The sequence below is a fragment of the Gymnogyps californianus genome, chromosome 12 (assembly GCF_018139145.2).
Source record: "Gymnogyps californianus isolate 813 chromosome 12, ASM1813914v2, whole genome shotgun sequence".
NCBI classification, from domain to species: domain Eukaryota; kingdom Metazoa; phylum Chordata; class Aves; order Accipitriformes; family Cathartidae; genus Gymnogyps; species Gymnogyps californianus.
The window spans coordinates 21,332,669-21,358,025 of NC_059482.1; the positions used below are offsets into that span (position 1 = coordinate 21,332,669).

The 25,357-nt window shown below is 41.4% G+C and overlaps 1 protein-coding gene across 1 annotated transcript in view; it reads left to right on the forward strand.

The window, feature by feature from the left end:
• The window catches only part of NUP93 (nucleoporin 93), an 83,852-nt gene that overhangs the window by 57,213 nt on the left and 1,282 nt on the right, over positions 1-25,357 (forward strand). The window contains exons 6-21 of the mRNA XM_050904194.1: positions 2,990-3,064; positions 5,260-5,349; positions 6,726-6,865; positions 8,986-9,118; positions 10,106-10,263; positions 12,000-12,165; positions 12,973-13,066; positions 14,149-14,340; positions 14,583-14,709; positions 14,822-14,894; positions 15,228-15,272; positions 16,923-17,039; positions 17,685-17,803; positions 19,786-19,903; positions 20,282-20,365; positions 21,160-21,288. Of these exons, the coding sequence (XP_050760151.1) occupies positions 2,990-3,064; positions 5,260-5,349; positions 6,726-6,865; positions 8,986-9,118; positions 10,106-10,263; positions 12,000-12,165; positions 12,973-13,066; positions 14,149-14,340; positions 14,583-14,709; positions 14,822-14,894; positions 15,228-15,272; positions 16,923-17,039; positions 17,685-17,803; positions 19,786-19,903; positions 20,282-20,365; positions 21,160-21,288 (1,860 nt within the window). The remainder of the gene's footprint in view (positions 1-2,989; positions 3,065-5,259; positions 5,350-6,725; positions 6,866-8,985; positions 9,119-10,105; positions 10,264-11,999; positions 12,166-12,972; positions 13,067-14,148; positions 14,341-14,582; positions 14,710-14,821; positions 14,895-15,227; positions 15,273-16,922; positions 17,040-17,684; positions 17,804-19,785; positions 19,904-20,281; positions 20,366-21,159; positions 21,289-25,357) is intronic.

The following is a 25,357-nucleotide window of genomic DNA, read 5'->3' on the forward strand; positions in this document are numbered from 1 at the left end:
TTCTGTAATCAACTGTTGTATGCTATGCAGAAAGCAGTAATCACAAGTATCACAAAGTTCTTATAATTTTTCAATAGAGGTCAATGCCCTTATCTTCACGTATAAATTTGTAGCTAACTCAGAACAGCTTCTTGGCCATTGCAGTTGTGTCACTTTATTTGTCTTTAAATTTTAAATTGCGAAAATTTTCCTGGTCAGAACTCCTGGACTAGGACAGTGGGTAGCCATTCTCTTTGCAAGAGCATATGCTCATGAGTGTAAGGGAGGTCTTACACAATAGAAGATAACCAGGGTTAAACTGATATCAAATTAAAATTATAAGCATTTGGGAATGACTGAGAGACTGTTCAGTGCATAGACTGATCAGTAACATGTCTGGAAGTTCATATGTTTGTATTTCATTTCAAAGTTGGGATACAGTTCCCAAAAAAGTGAGATTCTTTTGAAGACCTTGTCAGCATTTCATCCTCATTTGAAACAAACTGAATGATGACACCATCTGGAGAAAAGCTACCCATTTCTCGGATCTTTTCCTGAACCCACGCAAGCCAGGTCACGGCAGAAACATTGGTCCTGCTGTGCTGCAGCCTGACAAGTGTCAGCAAAGCTGAACTCTAAAGCTGATTAAACTGAAAGTGAGAACAGTGATTTTTCTGTTGCATTTGGGCTTTATGTTGTTTGTACAGGTAGCAAGTTGGTCACATCTAACTGAACTCTTCCAGGAAAGACTAGAGCATGTCCTTAAGCAATACTCGAAGGTGATCCTATCTACACAATAAAGTACTGACGTTCTGGGTAACTGATGTAAGAAAGAGTTAAAGCTATTTGACAGTATCGCTAAGGTGCAGGAAACGGCTAATGAGGATGCACAGCTAGCCGTAACAGACTTTGATGGTAAAAAGCTTAATTTTACAACTCTGCAGATGTACCTGCTCTTTCTTGAAAAAAGTTACTGATTCCAGTTTAGAGGAATATGGATGGACTTGAGTTATACAGTAACAAACCAAGGCACAGCAACGCCCCTTCTCAGTGTTTGCTCAGCCGCTTTCAGTATTTAGCTTATGTGCTTTGCATCCTCTCTCCTGGTGGAAGTAAGGAACCGTCTTAGATCCTCATAACTGTATCTAAGCTAGACACCTGAATTAAGCTGAGCAAGGTTTGTGCAGAGAGGTGACATCTTGTTATAAGACTGTTGTGGTTTAACCCCAGCCAGCAACTAAGCACCACGCAGCTGCTCGCTCACTCCTCCCCTCCTCCAGTGGGATGGGGAGGAGAATCAGGGGGGGGAAAAAAAAAAAGTAAAACTTTTGGGGTTGAGATAAGAACAATTTAATAATTGAAATAAAATATAATAATAACTGTAATGAAAAGGAAGATAACAAAAAGAGAGAGAGAGAAAACCCAAGACAGACAAGTGGTGCACAACGCAACTGCTCACCACCCGCTGACCGATGCCCAGCTAGTCCCCGAGCAGCGATCCGCCCCTCCCAGCCAACTCCCCCCACTTTATATACTGGGCATGACGTTCTATGGTATGGAATATCCCTTTGGCTAGTTCGGGTCAGCTGCCCTGTCTCTGCTCCCTCCCAGCTTCTTGCCCATCTGCTTGCTGGCAGAGCATGGGAAACTGAAAAATCTTTAACTTGGGACAAGTGCTACTTAGCAACAACTGAAACATCAGCGTGTTATCAACAGTATTCTCACACTAAATCCAAAACACAGCACTGTACCAGCTACTAAGAAGAAAATTAACTCTGTCCCAGCCGAAACCAGGACACAGACCAACTACACCTGGGAGAGTCAAATGAGCTTTTGGGTCCAAAGTCTGAAATTCAAAGGCTGTTGCTTGAGTTTCAGACCTGAAAACATGCTTGTTTTTCTGAAAGCTTGTCTGTTCCTCTTTGCTTGCCCTAACTATGTCAGTTGGCTTCATAATAAATATTATGCTTCTATACTGAGCTTGTCTTGCTTTTATCTTCAGACCATCTTGGCTGTAGCACTGCTTATGAAGCAGCTGATATTCAAGGACTGCTTACCTCAAAGGAATCTGTCTTTAAAATGATTGCACTTTATTTTTCAAACCCAAGACTTGCAATACTGATGCTGAAATGAAGAATTACATTTTTAGGAAGCAGGAAACATCAGCGAGTATTGCATACTTAATTGGGAGTATTCTTTCCTCCAGAGTGGTGAACATCCATGTTCAGTGGTGGCTATACTGAAAACGTACCTGTGATTTATAGCAGACACTTACAAGAATAGCTTTATGCAGCATTAGGCTATTATGGCATGTTATGTTTTGGGTTTTATAAAAGAGTACAAATTTTCCATGCCATAACTCCATCAGCTGTCCCTCCCTGCTCTACACTGAAAACATCTCAATCCTGGCATAGTCTCTATGGGTAGAAAGATGATTTTTTTTCTCAGGTCAGGATATTGCCAGCATCCTTCTTCCTCCTGCAGCAGACCAGCAGTGGGGCAGTGTTCAGCACAATTGAATGCTGCAGTCCCATTTTGTGTCTGTGTCACGGTACTGGGACAAAACTGGAGTGTCAGATTTGCTAGACTGGATCCGTTTGAGCTGGTCCATTGAATTCAGTGTCCTTGCTGTGATGGAGGTTCAGACTAGATGCTTCGCAGCAAGACACTAATGTGACAATAAGCAACCTTTCAAGAAACAAAAGGAAAGAATTAAAATTATAAGATGCTATCAAGTGACACTGATGTCCTAATTCTAGAGAGCTAATGGTTGGTTTGTGGACTGAAAAAAGGAGGATTTCTGTCACTTTAGAAAGTTTAAGCTATATTGGGAAGATAATGGGGTATTGCAGTGAGACTATGCATTTTACTCTGTAGATAGTTCAAAACCCTGTTCTTAGTTCTGTCAGGAACATGGTTTTGCTGTTGTTCTTTAGGAGTAGATAAATTGGTAAAATGCATTGCAGTAATTTTATGCCTTGTACCTTCTTATACGCTTCTCATTAAACAGCCTAGCTACGTCGGTGAGTTGGGTCCTCCAGGTCGCAGCTCTTTGGACAACGTGGAGATGGCGTATGCTCGTCAGGTGAGTGGAAATGAAAAAACATAGTTAAACATTGTTTTCTACAGAGAGAGAGAGAGAAGTGAGGAAAATCTGAAAAGATTCAAAGATCTGTGAGCGTAGTGTGTAAGTAGATATGGCAGGTAAAACATCAAAATATCTGCCTGGAGTCAAAATGCAATTGGAAAATACAGAAATTCAGCCTGACTTATTAGAAGTGTACTTACCTGTCTGCTACAGGATTTTTTTTGTCAAAAGGAGATTCTGAACACCATATATGACTGGTAGAAATCGATGCTCGTGTAGTAAACTAAAACTCTTTTAACCTTTCAAAAAAAAAAGTTTTTTAGAATTCGTGTCAATGTGTAATTGTACACAAATGAAGACTTTATATTCCCTTTATTCTCACACATGGAAGATCGTTTTTCTGATGTGTGCGTGTAGGAAAAAACATGCTGAAGTCTTAATCCTGATGTTTGTCAAATTATATCCCATTTTAATGGCATCGCCTATGAGAAGCTTTAGTGCATCAGCTATGAATTAATGTGTCTGGTAGCATTAGACTCCCTCTGAAAATTTTCAGGGAAAACTGATAAACCTTTACATAACCGATTTTTTACTTTTGTTATCTGAGATGTTCTGTTTACCAGCACTGTTGGAAACAAAATGAAAGAGAAGGACTTGATTTTTCAAAATGGAATATGTGAAACGACGTAGACAAAGCGTTGCCTATTTGCACACAATTACTCTTATTGTGCGCATTGGCTCAGTCTTTGCTGAGCCAGATAGCAGCTTGTACATCTGTTTTTCTCTGTCTGCGTTCAGTTATGGTAACTGTGAAGAAATGAATCGCAAAACAAGGTGCATGGTTGTGCTGATAAAGTGTACGTTTGCTTTAGTGGTTGTTAATAGTACATTAATTTTTCATATCTACTGTAATATAGCTGCATTACGGGTCTTTCTTATAGCATAATTATGTCTGTACTTTGAGGCTATCAACATTATTCTCTGATGTTTTGTGAATATGGGAAGCCCAGCCTCTCTAGCAGTACTAGTTCCAGGGGTAGCTGCAGAGTCACCATGTCTTCCCCGTGGGTGGGCAGGTGGGCTCTCGTCAGATTTACGGGCTGCATGCAGGCTGCTTGTGATGTGCCGTGGAAACGTGGCATTCGTGGCCAGGCTTCTGCTACCAAAACACTTGGTGCAGTCGCCGTGTGCTCCCAGCAAGCCCTCTGGAGAAGCTGGCCTGCCTGAGCTGTCCTTAACGTCACCCTGCTCGAGTGCAAAAATACCTGGGTTTCAGCACTGGGTATGGGGCTCCTATGGCTTCAGTGGGTAGTTAGGAGTCCTGGAGATCAGGCAGTCCATGCTGTTTCAGTTTATCATCAGCCATGAAGTGCATTTTAATTACAATGAAACGATTAATTGTTCTTCATGGATAGTTCAAACTGTTTCACAGAAACATGGTGAAGTCCACATGCATGATTTCACTGATGCTAGGTTCTGGTTGCAGTCTTGAGCTCCGCATTTTGTTTGCACGCTGGGCACGTTGAAGTAGTAGTGCACGCAAAAGGGACTTAAAATATGATGGCACTGCCTTTCTAGCATTGAGAAGGATTATTTTCGGACGTAGCTGGAAGGTCTTTGGGCTGAGAGTAGAATAAACAATAGTAGAAGCAGCTAAACTAAGACTAAGATTTAAATCAAAACGGGGATGTGTGTGTGTGTGTATATATATATGTTTAAGGGCAGGTTTTGAAGGGCTAGGTTTCTGTTCTCATTTCTCTGTGTCAGATTTCCCTGAATACTGCCACAAACCAGCAAAATTCTGTTTCTTTTATGTGAGCAGGTAGGAGGCTGCCATGCAGGGGAATATCACAGCCATCCAGTTGTCAGGTCTTTTCTGAATCTTTGTCCTCCAACAATTAGCTGTAATTAGTCTAACAGGGCATTCAGCGCAGTGCTTTGCCATGCAGAACCCCTGAACAGCTGGATTGCTGCCCGCCTTCAGGCAGGCCTGGGGCTTTGGTGTGTTGTGGAAGCGGTTGGTGCTGATGCCCATTCCTCTTGTTGGATTAGAAGCGGCTAATGTGGGAGGGAAGCAGAAGGGACTTGCTGGGGATGCTCTGTTCTTGAGGCCTGGTGCAGATTTTGCTGCTGTGGCTGGGGAAGGGGAGTAATATGTATTGTTAAACTTGCTTACTTCCAATATGTTTCAGATTTATATTTATAATGAGAAGATAGTGAATGGACACCTGCAGCCTAACCTGGTGGACCTTTGCGCTGCTGTTGCAGAACTGGATGATAAGGTACTGCCAGTGAGTTAACATAAGGAAATGTATTTAATCTGTTTTCAGCTGTGACTAACAGCCTGCTGACATTGGTGGAAAAATACTGATATTGCAAAAAAAAAAAAAAAAAAGCATGGCTCCACAGAAAACACAGAGCCAATACTGGAGTCTTCTCTAGTACAGCAGGGCCCACCTGTGATGAACTTGGTCATGGTGAAAATTTCTTAACACAGTGAGGAAGAAAAGAACCTGGTTTCACTGCAGTGTCCCATCATGAGTGATGAGCTGTTGGGGAAGAAAAAAATGCTTTTCATTTTAAATGGGTTCTGTTGTGTTTGGTTTTTAAAATGTGGTCTCCTAATATCCTTTGAACGTATTTAGCTGTAGGTGAAGGGTCTTCAATCAGACCCTGCTGGAGCTGAAGCAGGCTCCCATAGCAAAGCGTAAAGCCCCCAGGATTGGCTTTAAACCAATGATCTGCCTGCTTTTCTTTTTTTTTCCACTCCTTTAATTGTGTGCCTTGATCCAACCCAAAAAAACAAACGTACAAACCTGGGCACCTTTGAGAAATGCTTGGAGGAGAATACTGCAGGAGAGTCAAGTCATGAAAAACTTTGCACATGGGGAGAGCAAAAAGCTGTTCAGAAGCTGAGGGGCAAATGCTTCAATCAGATCTGAATTACAGGCGTGCATCTTTGCTTTGAACAGCTCTGTTCATTTTGCTAGGGACAATGTGGTGAGTCTGAATGTTCTTGCTGCTTTGAAGCACCGAGATCAAATACCTGCCCTTGCTGGAGCTAACAGTGCTGTTACTTCTCAGTATTTTGCTGTTTCAGCAGGGATACTCTAGTCCTGGAGATACTGATATGATCTCGTCCTTATGAATGAGCAGACCTGGATGGCTTTCAACATTTTTTTTTTTTCAGACCTGTGTCTTTGTCCAAGTGATCAGTGTCCTTTAGATATTTCTCATCACAGCTGATTGCACAGATTTCCAATGGGAGCCAAAGCAATTGCTTATATGGAAAGCTGATGTTAATTGTGGTATTTATTGAGTGGGATGTACAAGCTGGAAATGGGGAAGGAGTCTGAGCACCAAGTACCCAGCCTAGTTTTGGAAATTGCTGTCGATCCTGGGTGACAATTGCAGGTACAATATTTATAGCCATCTTCTTGCAGAAGAATTATGCAGAAAAGCCTGGGAAATTTGAATTCTGCAGGACAGAAGTGGCTTACCTTCATGACTGCATCCAGGATCTCCATTACAAATCTAAATAGACATTACTTTTGTGTTTTGATGCTTTTCTTAAGCATCAAAACGCCATGTAGCTCAAAACAGTGTTGCTTGTTCATCTCTGTGCTAACCGCTGTTGCACGGAATGGCTTGTTTATAGAACATCTCTGAGATGTGGGCCATGGTGAAACAAATGACCGATGTTACCCTGGTTCCTGCTAGCGATGCCTTGAAAGTCCGGACCAACATGGAGGTGCGTATGGAGTTCGTGAGGCAGGCTCTGCTCTACCTAGAACAAAGGTAAGGTGAATGCTCTGGGCAGCACAGTTTAATAGAGTTCCCTAATAATAAGCCAGAATGACTTTGTAATGCACACAAATATTAACAAGTCAGCTACCTCTTGCTGCTTACAGAAGTGTCTCTTGCCTGTCTTTTCTGCTCTGCAGGGCTTAGAGCAGCCACTTGAGTATGAAACTGTTTTAGTTAAAAAGGCCTTGAATCCATGGGGAAGTTGTTTAGAAGATGCAAAGACCTTTTATTCTTCCTTCTATGTTGCCCTTATCACTATGACAGATATAAAATATTTATGTGAAGATTTTTCACTTGTGGAAAGAGATCTGTTTCCCCTCTGCAAAAAAAATGCCCCTTTTCTATACTCCCTTTCTGATTGCTGATCGCTGTCAGGAGCTGGTGCAGGGAGGAAGTGAGGACAGCACTGAGGACAAATCTGGTGCAATGAGTCAGGTTCTGATCATGCTATTTCTACACTGAAAGGTTTTTGTAAAATTTGAAGAGGCTGAAGCTGAGACACCTAGCTACGATTTTCAGACTCTGGAAAGTGGTTTACTGTCTGTATCAGCAAGTATCACGGGGGCCTAAGCTCCTTGACCAAGAAAATGCTCAGAGAATTGCAGGCTGTGGAGCAGCCCAAAGCTGAATCCCCGGATCGCTGTATTACCTATTCACTGCACATGTGGATATTGCAGTGTCTGTTATCTAGTAGCTGCCGATGTAATGCCAGCAGGCTAGTTCAGCAGTACAAAGCAAACAATAGCTGCAGTGTAGTGCCTGGGCATTTGTTGCAGATACAGATCTGCCATCTGAGCACGGGAAGTGCTGCGCTCCGATACAGCACACTGGGAAGAGATGTTTTCGCCTCCTGGCACAGCCTCTTCTTGGCCCCTGACAGTTGGTTGCCACACCTCATCAGCACTCGTTGTCACCCAGGGGTGGTGGCGGCGTGCCTGCCTGTGCACAGATGAACTGACACATCAGAAGGATCTTCTGTTTCCAGTTCTTTGGTCTCAGCAGTGTGTGATGAGCCAGTGACTTTTAACCTGATTTGCCAAATATCCAACTTGCTAAATTTTCATAGTGCCATTAACTGCTAACTGAAATTAGGAATTAGTTACATATAGTTCCCCCCAACCCTCCCAATTGTGGAAATTGGGCCCTTCAGGCTTGATTTAAAAACAAAAACAAAAACCAAACCTGTGCCTTGCTTTGTAGCTTTTCTTTCCTAGCAGGAATTGGCTAATACTGGGATGTTTCCATGCCTCACCAGCCCCGCATAGGTAGGAGGAGGAGATGTAGTGCTGCTCACAGCTGTTCTTGCATTAGTTGCCTTGGAGCAACTGTGATCTTAAGCCCTGAGGAGCATGTGCTTAACTCAGCCATAATGTTAGTTATCAAGATACACTGATACTCGCCTATGTTTAGCATAGCCTTTCAGTTTCATAGTCTGGTGGTGCACAAGTCTATCGTGTGCTGCAGAGAGAAAAAGCACTTAATGTAATTTATTGCTGCTGCTTATATAGGTATTCCTTTAGTGTACAGACTTTGGAGACTCCTGCTTCTAAACATGAATATTTGTTAAATTGACCTGCCTTGATTAAAGGCTTTGATGGGTTATTTTAGAAGGTGTTCTTAAAGCTGCCTTTACCAGTTGTTTTGCTCTAAATTCCCTTTTCCTCTTTGATTTCCTTCTGGTAAGTCCGTGGCCCTGAGGTTTGTCTTTGTCCATAGGGCAGGGAGGAGACACAAACACATCTGTGGTGTTTAACTGTTCTTTTGTGACACGATTGAGAGTTAAAGCATTAGGATGGAAAGGCTTTTTACAAGTTTTATAATTGAGTTTAACTTAGTACTAGGAGAACCTAATCAGAGGAACCTCTTAATAGAGTTGAACCTGGAGCAGTACACCACAGACTCCAAACATGGTGTCTCTTGAGACTGCTGAATACAAGGATATTCCTAAATCGACAGAAGTCTTTGCCTCATTTTGTTGTAACGATAATGTTTGAACATCAAGGTAATTTGCTTTAAATTGCTAATTCTGTTGGATCTGAAAGGCAGCGGATGTTTTTGTAGCAAATATATTTCAGTCTGTTCACATTTGTTTTGCTTGTGGTGTTTTTCAGTTACAAAAATTACACATTTGTGACAGTCTTTGGAAACTTGCACCAGGCTCAGCTGGGTGGAGTCCCAGGGACCTACCAACTGGTCCGCAGCTTCTTGAACATCAAACTCCCTGCGCCTGTCCCTGGTCTCCAGGTATGTCTATCACTTTCAGCGACTGAGCTAAAATAATAACACAAATCTGTTTGCTCCAGCACAGCCAGGAAACTAGCGCAGCCTCCAGTGGTTTTTCTATTGTTTAAACTGCTTTTAGGGCAGCAGGCTCTTATTCCTTCTCTAGCATTTTTCATTAGGAAAATGGAAGATAGTAGACGAAATCACTTTGAGTTCAGAGCTAGTCCCAAAGCATGGTGGTGCTCAGTAGTTTGAGTTCTAAATTCTAGAAATTATAGTCTCTTCTGGTGATCTTCTTAGAGATCAACAAGCAAGTATTAACATACATTATGATATAATCTCCCTGTTTTGCTTTTTCTCTCTTTTGCACTTATTGTAAGATGATGACACCAATTGTTGATGACTAAATATGTAATGAATTAATCTGAATTGTAGCCGAGCCCTTTTATTTAGGAGTCTGAATAAAATCCTGCTCACCTGCACATAGTAGAAAGTGCATAGCAGTGCACCTACAAAATTACCAGATAAACAGGCAGGCTGGGTTGAAAAATTAAAGTTAAAAGTTAAATGAAATAATGATAAATTATAACATTGGAGACCACATAGCTGAGTCTAGCTGTCCTTTTCTTACCTGCTGAGATCCATGATTAGTTTGGTATCTTCCTGTTTCAATACAAATGTTTTTAATGCCTCAGTGGTCTAATCCAAATCCACCTCCTGGGTGGGGAGGATATCTGTATGCTAGTTCTGGGATTGTCAGAACCTCACTCAGAACTGAAACCTGGGCAAGCAGAAGAGAGTCCCATCCTTCGCTGCTAGGATGTGCACAGCTTTCACAGGACTTAAACCTCATGACCTCTGGCTTCTGTAACACAAACAGAATTTTTTACCAAAATCAGTGTGTGGGTATAAAGGCAGAAATAATGAATGAGGAAACAATAAAGAAAATTAATTCAAATATGCTGCTGCTTTAAAAAAAAAATGAGTTATTTCATACTTTATTTTCAGGATGGTGAGGTGGAAGGCCATCCTGTCTGGGCACTGATTTACTACTGCATGCGCTGTGGAGATTTGACTGCAGCCATGCATGTGGTGAAACGGGCACAGCACCAGCTGGGAGAGTTTAAAACCTGGTTCCAGGAGTACATGCACAGTAAAGATAAAAGGTAATTGGGAACTGGGAAGATCTTTGTGAGGGGTGGGAATTGCTGTGGAGTAGTGAAATAATCAGTGGCTTCGTAGAAATACAAGAAGCTCAGGTTTCTTCTGGTGGTGACGGCTGCCTGGTGTTTATATTACCTACCTAAATTACATGTAAGAAGTTTGCATATTTAATTTGTGGCTTTGAAGTCTACAAATCTCTGTAGAGTTTTTTGAAAATACGCAAAAATTTACATTTCAAAAATAATACAGTGGTGTAGCTTTGCTTTTTTACTATAGAATCTGCCCTCTGTAATGGTAGGATACTGCATACAATTTGGTCTGCTGTCACGAATCCTGTGTCTTCCCCCCCCCCCCGGTCACTTATTTTAGTTGAATTTCCTTTGGGGAACACTTTTTACTACACCTGTTTTCGTAAGAATGCCACACAATAAAAGCAAGCAGTGTTTGTTAGTGGCCTTTAGAGGCATTCACTCTCACATCTTTCTTGTGCTTATTCTCCTCTTCCAGTTTTTGCTGTTCATCACTTGAGAGAGGCCACTGGCCAAACTACTAATGATACGGTTGCAAGCGGTTGAGTTAGTGCATCTTAAGGTGTGCTCTGAACTCTGCTGTGGTGTTTTAGGTTATCTTGTTTATCTTTCCACTTGCAATGAATTTCAAACAAGCGCATGGTCAACTATTGCATTATAGCTGTGCTCCCTTCAGGGGAATGGCACTGTGCTAAGGTACTGGCTGAAATTGGGGGAAACAGGAGGGCCCAGGTAAGTGCCAGGATGTGAACCTGTGATATCCCACCTCTACCTATGACAGTTTCATTCATATGTGGGAAGCCCTCATCCTGCAATATGTTGAATGTATTGGGGCTCTTCTGATACGTTCTTGCTCATGTTTTCATACCTGTTCACACATCTTAAAAAAAAAAAAAAAAAAAAAAAAAGAGAGAGAGAGAGAGAGAAGGAAAAAAAATCAATGTGCCATTTACAGAGTAGTGTATGCCATGTTATTCTTCTATAAATTAACCTGGTTTGTAGAGAATATCTAGGAGTGCTCATTATAATAAGATTGTTCCAGAAACCTTAGCGAAGGTACTGTCATTGTTTTCATTACAAACACTTTAATGAGATACAGTATAATTGATTTATTCTGGTTTTATTACAGCTATGAGAAGGTAATCTGCCTACAGATTTGACAAACAATGTCTTAGTCTAGGAGAATGCTTTATTGATTCAATTCGGTAAAATTCTCTACAAAAGGGTACAAGAAATAGAATAACAAAGAACATTATGACAGTATTTAATGATAAAGATGAAAGTGTCTCTCCTAAAAGACTTCATGGTACAACAACCTGCTCACTTGTAGTTACTAACCCAGAGAGTTCCAAAGACTTTGAGAGCTCTCTTTTTCTGAAATGATGAAATAGCAGAGTCAGACAAAAATAGCTCATCTACCACAGTATTAATGCACCCCTAAAAAGACTGTCCTCTGATTCCCCCACCCGCCTGCAATGGGTATTTGAAGATGATCCTCCATAACTTTAATTATACATTTAAATTCATGTGTGCAAGATTTTTACCTGCAGATGTAAATAGAAAGTGCAAGAAATATCGGCCAGTGCTGACCGATGTCATTATGCCTTTGCTGTGAATATGCACCTGTTTACATTGATTTGTGTCCAGGTTTCCTCATACAGGGAAAGATGGGTTTCATGTCTTTTCCTTCAATCTTGTTTCTTCCTTAGACTATCTCCTGCCACAGAAAATAAACTGCGTCTTCATTACAGACGAGCTCTGAGAAATAATACTGACCCGTACAAAAGGGCTGTTTATTGTATTATTGGCCGTTGTGACATTACAGATAACCAGAGTGAAGTTGCTGATAAAACAGAAGATTATCTTTGGCTAAAAGTAAGTGTGGTGTTGGGGTTGTGTTGTTGGTTGTTGGTTTTTCTTTTTTTTTAAGAACAGGTCTAAATGGTACTGCATTTCTGCACTGCTCTGCTAACCTCCCTACTTCTAGGTCCGGTGTTTGCCATCAATGTAGTGCATGTGACTTGACCTTGCAGATAGTGAAGGGCTGGGAATCCGAGTCCCAGGGCTGCTCTGTTACCCTCTGTACTATCAGGTGTTAACTTGGGGACACTTGTCTTTGGAAGTGTCCTGTTCTTCATTTGACACTGATCTTTGTCAGCTGTTTTTACGAGTAGTGTTAGCTTGCTACAGTGAGGATCCTTTGAATTTTCCTTTCTGGATGGATTATGGCTGAAATGTTGGTGTCAATTGGCAGAAGAAGACGCTGTCAATGTCTCTATAGTCCAAAGTCCTTACAGTTTTGGTGGGGACATAATATATACTGGTCAGTCCCCATTTCTCTCCTTTATCAGAAAGAGGGAGTAGAATGATGTATTTGTTAAGACTGGGTAAAAAAATATTGCTTTTAATTATTGCTTAGTGAGTATTCAGAGTCCAGCATTGGATCTTAACGGCTTGAACAGATACAAAAGGGTTATATCTGCATTGATTTCTGCTGTTGCTACGTTAGAGATCTTTGCTTCCCAGCAATGGATAGACCTGATGGTGTGACTAGAAGTAGTTCCCAGTTAGTTGGTCAAATCTTAGGAGGGGCTTCAGATAGAACGAATGTCTTCTGAGCGCATCCCTTGTGCAAGGTGAAGTTGAAATATCTGTGCTTCTTTTTTTGGATGTGTGTTTTAGCTGAACCAAGTGTGTTTTGATGATGATGGCGCAAGTTCTCCACAAGACCGACTAACGTTATCACAGTTCCAGAAGCAGCTGCTAGAAGACTATGGTAAGAAACCACAAAGAGATGTGTTACTTGGGGCTCTGCTTTTCTGCTTAGGGCACTTTCCAATTGTTATTACACAAACCTCAGACTCCACATAAAACCTTATAGCTCTCCACTAGTGACAGGCATCTTTAGGGTGTTCACGGACAGCCTGCTTCCCCGGAGTAATGGCAGACTTCAATAAGACACAATGAATGAGTCCTGTGTCTTCCCAGCAATCCAGAGAGTGAATATTCATCTGTGAACAAGACTGCTGCTATTTGTACTTTACTAAATTATGGATTGTTTTCTCTCACCATAAATACGCTAAGGTCTTTTAGCAAAACTTCCAGCTTTTGGAATACAGAAGACAAAAGCAATCATTACCTAATGTAGGCGTATATTTCCAAGGCTTTTCTTTGTGCACATCCGTTGTTCGTTGTTTCCCTTAAATTACTGTTTCAAGTAATTTTCTGGGGACCCAAATCACAGTTTCTTCCACTTCAGAAAGTTTCAGGAACATCCACAGCCCAAGAGAGTACCTTTTCCTGTAGTCATCTTCCAATCAATCAAAATTAGGTCACCTGGACTATCCAAAACACAGAATTTCATTTCCACAGCCTTCTAGTTTGTAGCACCGCTCACGCCCAGATAAAAATGTGTGGAAAAGAAATAGAATAAGCTACCATTGGTGTCATTGAGTAGGAGAATCCAGGTTTTTAACATTATTTGTACCACTTGGCATAAATATAAATGAAGACAAAAAGTTGTGGTCTTTTGAGAATCTATTGCAGTCTATCACAGTTGATGGTTCGTTGTCTGAAAAGAACAAAGGAACTTCTTTGAGCAACTGTTTATTCTCTTTCACTTCCTGAATACGTCTTTATGCTGTGGTCTTTCGTGATATATTTGCAGTGAAACAGTTATAGATAAGCCACTGATGCGTGATTAGGTATTCAGTTTTGTCTAGTGTGTTTATTTCTGTTGGCACTGAATAAACAATAGTGATGCACTGTGACAGGAAGCATCTGCTGTCAGTGATCTCTGATTGCAAAATCATTTTCACTTACGCTCTGCGTGTGTGTGTTGGCTTTTTTTTTTTTTAGGTGAATCACATTTTGCAGTGAACCAGCAGCCTTTCCTCTACTTCCAAGTATTGTTCTTGACGGCACAGTTTGAAGCTGCAATCGCTTTTCTCTTCCGGACAGAGCGCTTGCGTTGTCATGCTGTTCATGTTGCGTTGGTCCTGTTTGAGTTAAAATTGCTCCTGAAATCTTCTGGGCAGAGTGCACAGCTATGTAAGTCCTGCATATTTACTTTACAATAAAGGAATATTTTCTGAGCCCTTAGAGTACCCTGTAGACACTTCAGGTCTATGTAATTGATCAAACAAGCAGCATCTATCAGAACAATCTCCTAAAAGTTAATTGTTTTAGTTGCATTAGAGCTCTGGATCATGGCTCTGACTAATTTGAGATGAAGGTCAGAGCAACGTTTCCTGGTGTTAGATTCTCTGATAGTGTTGTTTCTGACATTGCAGTAAGCCATGAAGCTGGTGACCCTCCTGGCGTCAGGCGTCTAAATTTTGTGCGGCTTTTGATGCTTTACACCCGTAAGTTTGAATCAACGGATCCGAGGGAAGCTCTACAGTATTTTTACTTTCTCAGGTAGGAGCTAATATATGTCCCTAGATTTTCTCCCAGTTATTACTGCTTAATTATTCTTATCTGGGAAGTCCTCAGAAACAGGAGTACCTTCCTCCTTCCCTTTCTTTTGTAGGAATGAGAAGGACAGCCAAGGAGAGAATATGTTCTTGCGTTGCGTTAGTGAACTAGTAATTGAAAGCAGAGAGGTATGTTTGGCCATGTTTTGCCTTCCTCACTTAAACTGAAATTCATTTCTTCATTGAAATCTTTATTAGGCAGGACAGTCTTAAACAGTTGTTTAGTCTTTCTGCCTGATGCAGACCTAGATGATGGGAGATCTTGCAATGACCATATGTTTAAGATATTTAATCACGTCTTTTTGCCTGTTACTTATGTACAAATAATTTTGACATCGATCACTGTTTTTCATTCATCCGTGACTGCATCTTTGTACTTAGTAAATATGTCGTGAAATATGTGCAATTCACCTCTCTATTTTTTTTTTCCTTTTTTCTTACTTTACATCTGTGTGGATATAGTTTGATATGATTCTTGGAAAGCTGGAAAACGATGGTAGTAGGAAGGTGAGTTGATGATTTATGTTTATATTTTACAAAAATAAAAAAGTACAAACCATGTGTGATTTCCAAAGTAGTCGTGAGGCTATCTTGCTTTTCTTCCTTTTTCACCAGCCAAATTATTACTGTGTTTGAATACATAAAAGTTCTCCAAGTGTGAGATCCCTAACAGAAGGCAGGTCAGGAACCGCAGGGCAAACTGTGTCCCTGTAGACAGCCGATGTAACTAAAGAAGCGAATGGCATCAGGTAACTTCAGTGAGGTCAGAATTTCATCTTTACAGTAGCAAACGGAATTTAGTACACATTAGTAAAAAGCAATTAGTAAAAATGGCTTGCTTGTGAGTGTGAGATTGTTCCGTTAACTGAGGTGTGCATGTGAAAACTATCTGTATGACATTATCCTCATTCACCTCAGAGGAGAAATGTATTGCAGCCCATTAAAAATTCTTGTAATTAAGGGAGCAAGGGCTAACAGACCACAGGCATAGCCACAACTGATCTGTCCTCTCCATATAGATGAGGGTAAGTATTGGATCAAAGATCAGCCATTTTTAGTTGTGATGGATCTTACTTCTGCTGTAAAAGCAGTAATCTGAAAATAAAACATAAACTTACACGGTCAGAAGATAAAGGAAACCTTAAGGTTTCACCTGAAAAGAGGAGAGTGCATGCAAATGATTAAAATTTTAGATAATCAGTGAAGTTTTTCTGTTTGCTGTGGCAACTTTGGCAGCTTTCTGTGTAAAGCAGACTCCAGAATTGTTTAAATCTTAATTTGAAGATTAGGGTTCATGCTGCAATCATTGCTACTGTCAAAAAAAAAAAAAAAAAAAAAAAAAAAAAAAAGGAAAAAAGAAGTTATTTCTGGCAGGGTTTTCTTTGAGATGTTTTTGTTCTGTCAGTTTTTAAAAGCAGTGAGATTGCACACGCAAGAGCAAGGTAACTCAGTAATCTTTACAAACATTTTTTCATTTTACAGTTCTTTGAAGATAGATAGTTTTTAGATTATACCATTAGTGGTGAATCCTGTTTTTTTTACTTTACTCAGTTCCTTTTAAATGTAACTGTATTCTTGTGTTTCTTTGGTATGAAACCAGCAATCTTAGTTTTAAAATAAATTCTTCTAGATAATATAGTCTTACATCCTCAACTACAGTAAAATCCTTTCCAGATATCCTTGACTCTTTCCTCTCTTTTATTTTACTTGTGTTTATTGTTTCTTTTAAAATTCTTGTCACCCTTTCATTTATCCATGTAAGATTTCACTTGCAACCTGTCATGCCAATATGCACAAACAGCATCCCTAGAGATCCTGGCACATTACATGCTGAAGTCTTTTGTGTTTTCTTCTCCTCTGTAATGTGTCATCAGCAATTAAAATAATTTAGAATTTGACCTGTTATCTGGGTCATTTTGAATGAATTAGAAACCACAGATGTCTCAGTGCTGACTCCGTTTTGGAGAAAGTCTCTCTCACAAGAGCTCTTTCTATTTTTAACGTGTCCCTTTTGCGCGTTCCCATGGAAATGTACAGGCCATTCTAATCATAATCCAACATGTAAAATATTCATTGCCTTGACAGAACATTCAGGACTTTTTAAGCATTCTGATTTCTCTTCTCTTCTCTCCTTTGGTTTTTGTCTCATCTCTTCAGCCTGGAGTGATAGACAAGTTTACAAGTGACACAAAACCCATTATTAACAAAGTGGCTTCTGCAGCAGAAAATAAAGGATTGTTTGAAGAAGCTGCAAAACTCTATGACCTTGCAAAGGTAAATATCTTCTATGTGCTGCCTTAAATATGTACCCGGTTCACCATTTTTTTTTTCCAAACATTCTCCCTGTGATTAGGAGGTTAAATTTAATCTCTGAGATTGAATTGCCCTTATTCCAGCAGATTATTTCTGCTGCTGTTAAAGCAGAGCCATTGGCTGCACGGAGAGGGGTTTCGGTGAGCAAACCCAGACGGATTGCACTCCAGCCCATTCTGATTTAAGACATCCTGGTTCTTGATCAATGTGGTCTTTTGAAGAGATTGTCCCATGCGTGATTTTATTCTGGCTAGTGAAGTTATTTACCTGGAATGTGTTCTTCCAATTTCATAGATGTTGAATTGAAGTCTAAAATAGTTGGGCTTTATAGTGAGTACTCTTGTTTCCTTTTGAAATATATTTGAAATAAAAGCAGATACAACCGTAGCCACTGCTTTAGAGGAAAATTAGGGGAAAATACTTTTTCACCTGAGCCAGCAGCATATGTTGCTCATAGCTAATATGATCTTGACTCTTTATGGGAGCGAGACATCTCTGAGCTTGCACTAGGCACCACTGCATGAGACCTTTCTGCTTTTTCAGTGAGTTTAAAACACTAAGTCCCATCATGCTCCTTTTATTTGTGTGTAACTTTAATACCAACAGAACCCTGACAAAGTTTTAGAACTGATGAACAAGCTGCTCAGTCCTGTCGTTCCGCAGATCGGCACTCCCCAGTCGAACAAAGAGCGGTTGAAGAACATGGCTCATTCCATTGCTGAGAGGTAAGACGAGGGGGCAGGACTGGGTGATTCGCCTGGGCCTGACCTTGGACTGCCAGTTCAGTGGGTATTAGCTCCTGATTTTGTTTCTGCTGGCTGCACCATGGCATCAGCAGCAATGCGTTCAGGAAGACAGAGAAGGGTCGGAATTTACCCTCTCCTGCTCGTGATGGCTTGTAGTACTGAAACCAGAAACATAATCTTCAGTGGCAGGTCAGGTAAATTTGCCAAGAAGCTTTATCTGTAGGTGAATCAGGAAAAGGGAATTGCAGGATTGCCAACTAGAGACAGAGTCTATAAAGGAGCAATAAATATCACAAACTGTATGTTTTAGATTATTTTTAAAGCAAAATATTGTACAGTTGCAGACTCATTGCACGCAATTCACTTGTTTGAAATAACATTGAGAGAGCTACAAACCCAGTAATTCTGAGTTGTAACAGCAGAGCGGCGAGTTCAGTAGCTGTCTGAAAACTTTATTTCACTGCTGCTTTAATGAAAGCTAAAAAGGGAGACATTTAAGCTGAGGTGTTTAAATGGCTAATGTAACCAGTGGACTTCATTTCCACAGCCTGTTACTTCAGGAAAGTGCTATGTGGTGTTCAGAAAAGAGAGAGAAATGGAAGTGACCAAAAGGAATGTTACCTGCAGTGTCGGTGTGCTAATTAGGATGTGTGTTTGAGAGACATCAGTGCCTCAAGATTCATTAGCAGCTAGAAGTTAGGAATAACCTGCTTCTGAAAGGTTGTAATTGCAAAATAGCTTTGGGATTTTTTTTAAATCGTCTTCTTTTGGTGCATCTTGTCACAGTGACTGCCGTGGACAATTCCTATATCTTACTAGAGCAAAGTGTGGGTACCTGTGAGAAATATCTTACGGCTTTTCCTCAACCATTCTGGTGGGGAGAGAATAAAAATAAACCAAGCACGCTTGCTGACACTTTGAAATTGGGAAGACAAAATACAGAAATGTATTGATTTCAGAGGCCTTTGCCTTTCTTCTTTTGACAAGTGGTATTTGCCAGTCACTCCTTCAGTCGGCCTTGCCTTCTTTTAGTCAGGCTGCAGACTGAGTGAAAATTGGTGCCATATTGACTTAGCGAGAGACTCATTTGATAGCAGACATTAAGGAGAATTAAACCTAGTTTAAGCTTCAGCAAAGGCCGTAATTGGCTTTGTTTTGCTACTTGCTTTGATCTGTGTGAGAGCGCTAAATATTACTGTTCAATAATGCCACTTTACAGCTGCAAACCTTCATGATTGCAAAGCCAGAACGGTTCTGGTTAGCTCGTCTTCTTGCCAATTAAATGTAATACAGGGCTTTTCTTCATGTACCGTACTGCAGACAGTACTGTAGCGATGCAGCTTTCCTCCTGTGCGTTCTTGTGATGTTTTTGGAACAGAGGGGACACCCAACAGAAAAGACCTGTCTGGCTTCCTCCTCTGCAGCAGCAGTTACCACTGTTACTGTTACAGAGACCACTCTTACCTTGAGGAAGGAGCTCCTTTCTGACCTTGTGCTGTTAGGAGTGTGAGCAGACAGCCCTCCAATTCATCTCCTAGCAAGTGTAGCTAGAGAAAGCACGCAGAAGCGTCTAATCCATTTTTAAGTCTTAACTTCTTGCCTGAAGCAGGCAGTTGTGCTGGAGAATTGTCTGCTGTAAAACAGCGTGTTAAACATGCTTGTACGGCGCTTGCCTTGCAGGTCTTTGGTTCCTGCCACTGTTTTCCCCGTGAATATGGGAAGTGTAAACATTTAAAAGGAAACAAATGCTGGATTTGATGGAAAACCAGAAGTGAATAAAAGTATTTTTAAAAAGCCACAAGCTGTGAAAATTCTGCCTCCTGGTTAAGGAAAATTAAAGCTGTCCTTTGTTAGATGCCTTCTGTCCTTGAGCTTGATGTCTCCGCTTCCAAGAATTGCAAGAACACATTTATAAATGGTTGCTATTTTGCACAATAAAATTGTAAAACAATTTCTTTCAGGTACAAAGCTCAGGGGATAAGTGCAAAGAAATCCGTTGATTCCACGTTCTACCTTCTGCTAGACTTAATCACGTTTTTTGATGAATATCACGCCGGTCACATTGACAGGGCCTTTGATGTAAGTTTCAAGAGTTCTGTTTGAAGTGCAGCCTTCCTAATGCCCTTGAAAGCCCAGAATGTCTCAAATAACATCGCCTAAAACAAAAAATTATATTTAATGAGTTAGAAGGTGCTGCAATACTATAGGAATTTAAAAACGTCTTTCTTCCCTGTTGCTTGATAATCAGGAAGATCTTTCTGGAGCTATTTTGTAGACATTGAACAAAATATTCCTGCTACTGAACAAAGTGAGGAGATAAACCAATAAATAACAATGAAATGATTTCTCTTGAATGGAATCAGGAGCATTTAATTAACACTTCAAAAACATACTTTATTAGTGTATGGTACATAGAATGTTGATTATCTACCCTGATTCCTGCCTTTCTTTTTGAAGATTATTGAACGCCTGAAGCTTGTACCTCTTAGCCAAGATTGCGTGGAGGAGAGAGTTGCTGCCTTCCGGAATTTCAGCGATGAAGTAAGTAATGTCTCTTGGTTTTAGCTTCCAACAGCCTTTTGCTTTGTTAAAAGGATCTTAAAACCTTGTCATCTCATCACTCTTACTCTTTAACAGGAAAATAGGATGGAATTATTTTGCATTTGTACAAGTAGACTCTTGGCTTGCAACTTTTTCTCCTTAGTGCTGCTCTTTGGAGCAGTAGAATTCCCTACCCAGAAATCCTGTCTCCATTTTGCAGAAGGCATCTGTATATCTGAATCTCTCTGAACTTACTGAGTTTGATTGAAGAATTCGGAATATTGAAAACTTTCAGCTGTGCTGCTGACTTAGTTCTTCCGTGCTCTTAATGGTCAGAGAGCATTTGTAGGGTCTTGTGTTTCCTTCCCTCCAAATTAGAGGAACTCATGTATTTGGGTATTAGCAGATGAAGCACGTGAAGCATAATGGAAGGCTATTATTGCTCTTGAACTGTTTTAACTGGAGGGTGACACTTCTTTTAGACAGCGTTTGTGTGTATTTGGGTGTTTTGGAGTTTTTCGTATTCGGGTGCCTTGGATTTTATCTGAACTGTTGCTATCACACATGAAGGTGCAGCCATTATGCGTGTCTGTCTCAAAACGCTGGGTAACTTTTTTTGCCAGGTAGCGCAGTCACAGCAGGGGTAACCATTAAATGTATGACTGTTACATGAGTAAATATCAAACATAGTTATCATTGCTTGGTTTTCTGATGTCATATAGCAAGGGTAATGATTCTGTCAATCCGATCTTCATTGCAATATGTCCTTTTTTTTTTCCCCCTTCTTTATGTAGATCAGGCACAATTTATCTGAGGTCCTGCTTGCAACCATGAATATTTTATTCACCCAGTATAAGAGGATGAAAGGCACAAGCCCGGCCACTCCTGCCAGACCCCAGCGGGTAATGGAAGACAGAGATTCGGTAAGATTATAATCCTCACTGTCTGACAAGTTTTCCTGTTTCCTTTTCCCCCTGATTTCAAGGGATTGGGCTTCAAATAACTGTGAATCTCTAAGGATCTTCGCTTTTGACTTGGTCAGTTACTTAGTCTTAGACTACTTAGCTTGCTCAGTTACTTAGTCTTGAGAGTAGTCTCTCATAACTTCAGCTTTGTGTAAAGAAAGGATATTGCTCTAAAAGGCATTCAGCTAATTAAGATATATTACACTATATATCCACCTCCTAGCAAGAGAAAACAAGTGTTCAGTTTGCTTCTTGGTGGGATCTTAAATAGTTAACAGATGTGGACAGTGCAGCGTCTCTAGGATGGCTGGTGTTGCTGCCTTGACAACTGAGCTGTTGTTTTTCAAGAACCTGATTTCCAGTCCTTTCATTTGAGTTAGTGCCCTGTTCGTGCAAAACAGATTTCTGGTGGAAAGGCCTTCCTTGACTCCTCTCCTTGGCTTGCTTCTCTAGTGACATAGGCTGACATTTTCAAAGTGTCCTTGGGCAATACACCAAGATGCTCAAGAACATTCACTTGGTGAACGGCTGTAGCAGTTTGTCAGTGTTATTCTGCTGCCTCTGCAGCAGAGTGGGCAGCTTCTGGGTGCGGTGGTGCTTGGTCTGGCTGCTTGGTTTAAATGGCTGATGACGGTGGCTTTGACTTCACTGCTAGAGTTGGTGCTGAAGCATTTCCCCCACCCACTGATAGGACCCTACGCCTTCAGCAAGCCTCAAAATAGGTGCCACTTAAAGGGCACAGCCAGATTTGCAGGCACTCGCCTGTCAACATGCTGTGTTGAGCAGAAGGGTTCTCAGTTTAGCTGTCCTCGGGTTTGGTCTTGTAGCTCTTAAGTTAAAGCTGCCACAGGCACTTGAAAACCAAGGCCAAACCACTCATCCCATCCCGTCTTACAGATTAGAAAATAAATATCAACTCCTTTTGAGAATGAAAACCAACTTGGGCCACAGCCAGCTTTATTCCGGGCTTTAGTCATCTGCAATATTGGTAAAAGTCTTAGTAGCATTTTTAAATTACATCAGAAAATGAAAGGCTCAAGTAATGATACAGCTTTTGTCTTTGGGGTACAGTCTGTGTTTGAGCTACGGGATCCTGCCTTGCAACTACGCTTGTACTCTAGATGGGCAACGTTGGAGAAGGATACATACTGCTTTGGGCTTCTCCCACCTTAAATTCTGCATGTGTGAAGAAGTCCCTGGCTAACACAATCTGTTACCTGCTCTGTGTGTTCACAAGGTTGGCACTGAGCAAACAGCCTTAGCTCCTTGCTTTCCAAGTGAGCTGTTTATTTTGGGTTTGTGATTTCAGTCTTGTGCCTTACGTAGAAGCATTTACCATCTCCATAGGGGTGTAATGCTGTCAGGTGTCATCTCAGTATGAATACCGTGACCGTGGCCTGCCAAAGATTGTTGGGCTGATTGGCGATGGGATCAGCAGCTTTGCTGGCAGGAGTTTGTGTAGAAGGAAGCCACCATGACATCGTATCATATCAACGGCGTGCCTGTTACCAGCGTGCTCAGTGTGAGCGTGCTTCATGAATGTGCTCTGCACTCTCAGGCTGTTACAGTTGTGGAGATCAGCTGATGATGTGCCTTGCTAAAAACCCTTGAAAGTTTTCTTTTTTCAGGCTTCAAGTTTTGTTAATCAAGCTTTTGGCCCTGTGGTGGGATCTCAGTGGTGTTGGAGACACAGGGTGTTTCTGCGTCATGGATCTCTGGCTGCTGTGTGCAATAAAAGCTGTGCTTAACTGTCAGAGGGGACTAGTGCCTGCTGTCTCGGCAGTCAGGGAGGTGATAAGAGAATAGCTATGTGACTGTAATGTCAGAAGGGAGCATAAATCTGCTAATGTAGGATTAGCTAGAGAGGAAAAAATGTACAGCCCTGTAGCTCCCAGCTGCCTAAAGATTTGCGTGTGCAGAAAAATACCAGGCGTGGGCACATGGAAGGTGGGGTAAGAATTTCCTCCAAGACTGCAAGAGCAGGGAATCTAGATCGCTTCAGTTTCCCTGTCTGGGAAGCAACTCGGGCAATTTTAGTGGTGGGAAGAAATGAGGGCATTTCAAATGTGAGAAGAGAGGTGTTTCTTCAGCAAAATCTCCCCGTTCACCTGAACAGAGACGGCAAATAACGAGCTTCTGCAGGCTGTGCTTGGCAAGAATTTTTCTTTTGAACTTCCCTGGGAGAAAGGCAGCTTTTCCTTTTTCCACAGGGAAGCAAATTTTAGGGGAAATTAGGCTCTTCCAGAAACTTTAACAATCTCAGCGCATTGCCCAGTAGACAGTGCAAGCGAAAAATGACCTTTCCTTGAAGACATCTTTGAAATCCCTGGATTTTCTCTAGATCCATCAGAGCAGACAGATTTGAATCCCCCTGTTCATAAAAAGAATTTGAAAACACAAGATAATAGCTGTTTGTAAGTCTGAGGCTTATTCCGTGTAGCAGGGAACAGAGTCCCCCAGAGCAGGAACACATGGCTCTTGAATTTGCCGTCTGGTGCCAAGCACTGGTCTGCTGACTGCCCTAAGCAGGATCCTGCTGTCATCGCTAGGGAGTAGAGGGGCTTTGGCAGGAACAGCGTGGACCCGGCAGCCAGGGCAGGATGGAGAGGAATAGTACCTCTGGAGCCCCCTGAACCCAGTCATGTTCTCTGCTAGAGTGTCTCCTGTCCCACTTCAGAGATGAAATGGGCTTTATTTAGAAATGATCAGGTTTGGAGTCAGAGCCGGGGTTTATGCATTTTGTTTATTTCAGAATGAAATTACCTAAGCTGTGTTTTGAGTCCTTTTTTTAATGTATATACATTAATTAGTTTGGGGAATGAGGGAGCAAAGTCCTGTCCCACTTGGCCTGATCCATTTTGTCAGATTTCAGGCAGAGGTTGCAGCGAGCCCAGACTGCAGTGCCGGAAACTATGGCTGCGGTGACAGCCCTGACCCAGATGCCGTGAGTGCATGACAGCAATGTCATATGCTCCCTGCCCCGATCCGGGGTGGCGAACTCTCTGGAGCAGCCCAAGGGCATTATCTCGGTGGCAAAATTAGGTCATGAAAGGAATGGAATTCTTTTTTTTTTTTTTTTTTATTTGTGGTCTTATTTTAAATCGCAAGTGACTCTAACATTCATTAAGTAATTACAGCCAATAGAACATCTAGACCTCCAGGCCGCTCTTAACCTCTGCAAACCTCTGATCGTTCTTCCTGAAGTATTGCAACCTATCATGTTGTTTTGGTTTTTGAAAATAGACCAGCTCTAGTATCTTTGCTACTGTGAAAAGGTAAAGGGAACAGTAACTCGCACTGCTCCTAAGCCTTTCTTAGTCACAGTGAGAGTTTTTGCCTCTTAATATTTTAATTCCAAAGAGTCAGGCACCTTGACATGCTTTTTTTTTTTTTCATCTACCACCTGTTTTGACCTCCACTGAAAAGCAGCAGGTCAGACATACTTACATGACCTCGCTGTGTAACAGATTTGGAAGCAGACTAGAAGAAGTGTTGTCTGTGACTGGAACGGAACAAGTAATTTTCAGGCCACCTTGTTAAGTAGCCAATGCATCGGTGTTAACTAGGTGGTAACTTACAGCTAGGGAAACTGTCCTGGGAGCTTTCAGCAATTGGGTCGGTCCCAGTTTTGCTGCTTACTCCAGAGGCCCGCTGATGTGCTGCGCTGCCTTCTGGCATTCCTCGGCTGCGGTGCTTAAGGCAGGCAGGAGTGCCTGCCGCTGCATCGCTGGCCGTACCGTTTGCAGCTCCGGGTATTCATCCATCCTCGGCCAAACAGGAATACAGCGCAAGATGGGAACTCTGCTCTGTATTTCAGCCAGGCCACTGGGCTTTGTAGACAGTCATGGCTTTCCTTCGGACAGGATAATGGAAACAGAAAATTAAATGGCTGTGATCTCAGTGCTAAAGAAAACTTACTTTCCTGCCCCATGTGTAAAGTTGAAGGTTTTTTGCACAGCTGAAGCAGTAGCATTTAGATGGTATCTTGAAACAAACAGTTGAGCATCCCGGCTTTTCCGTTATCAGC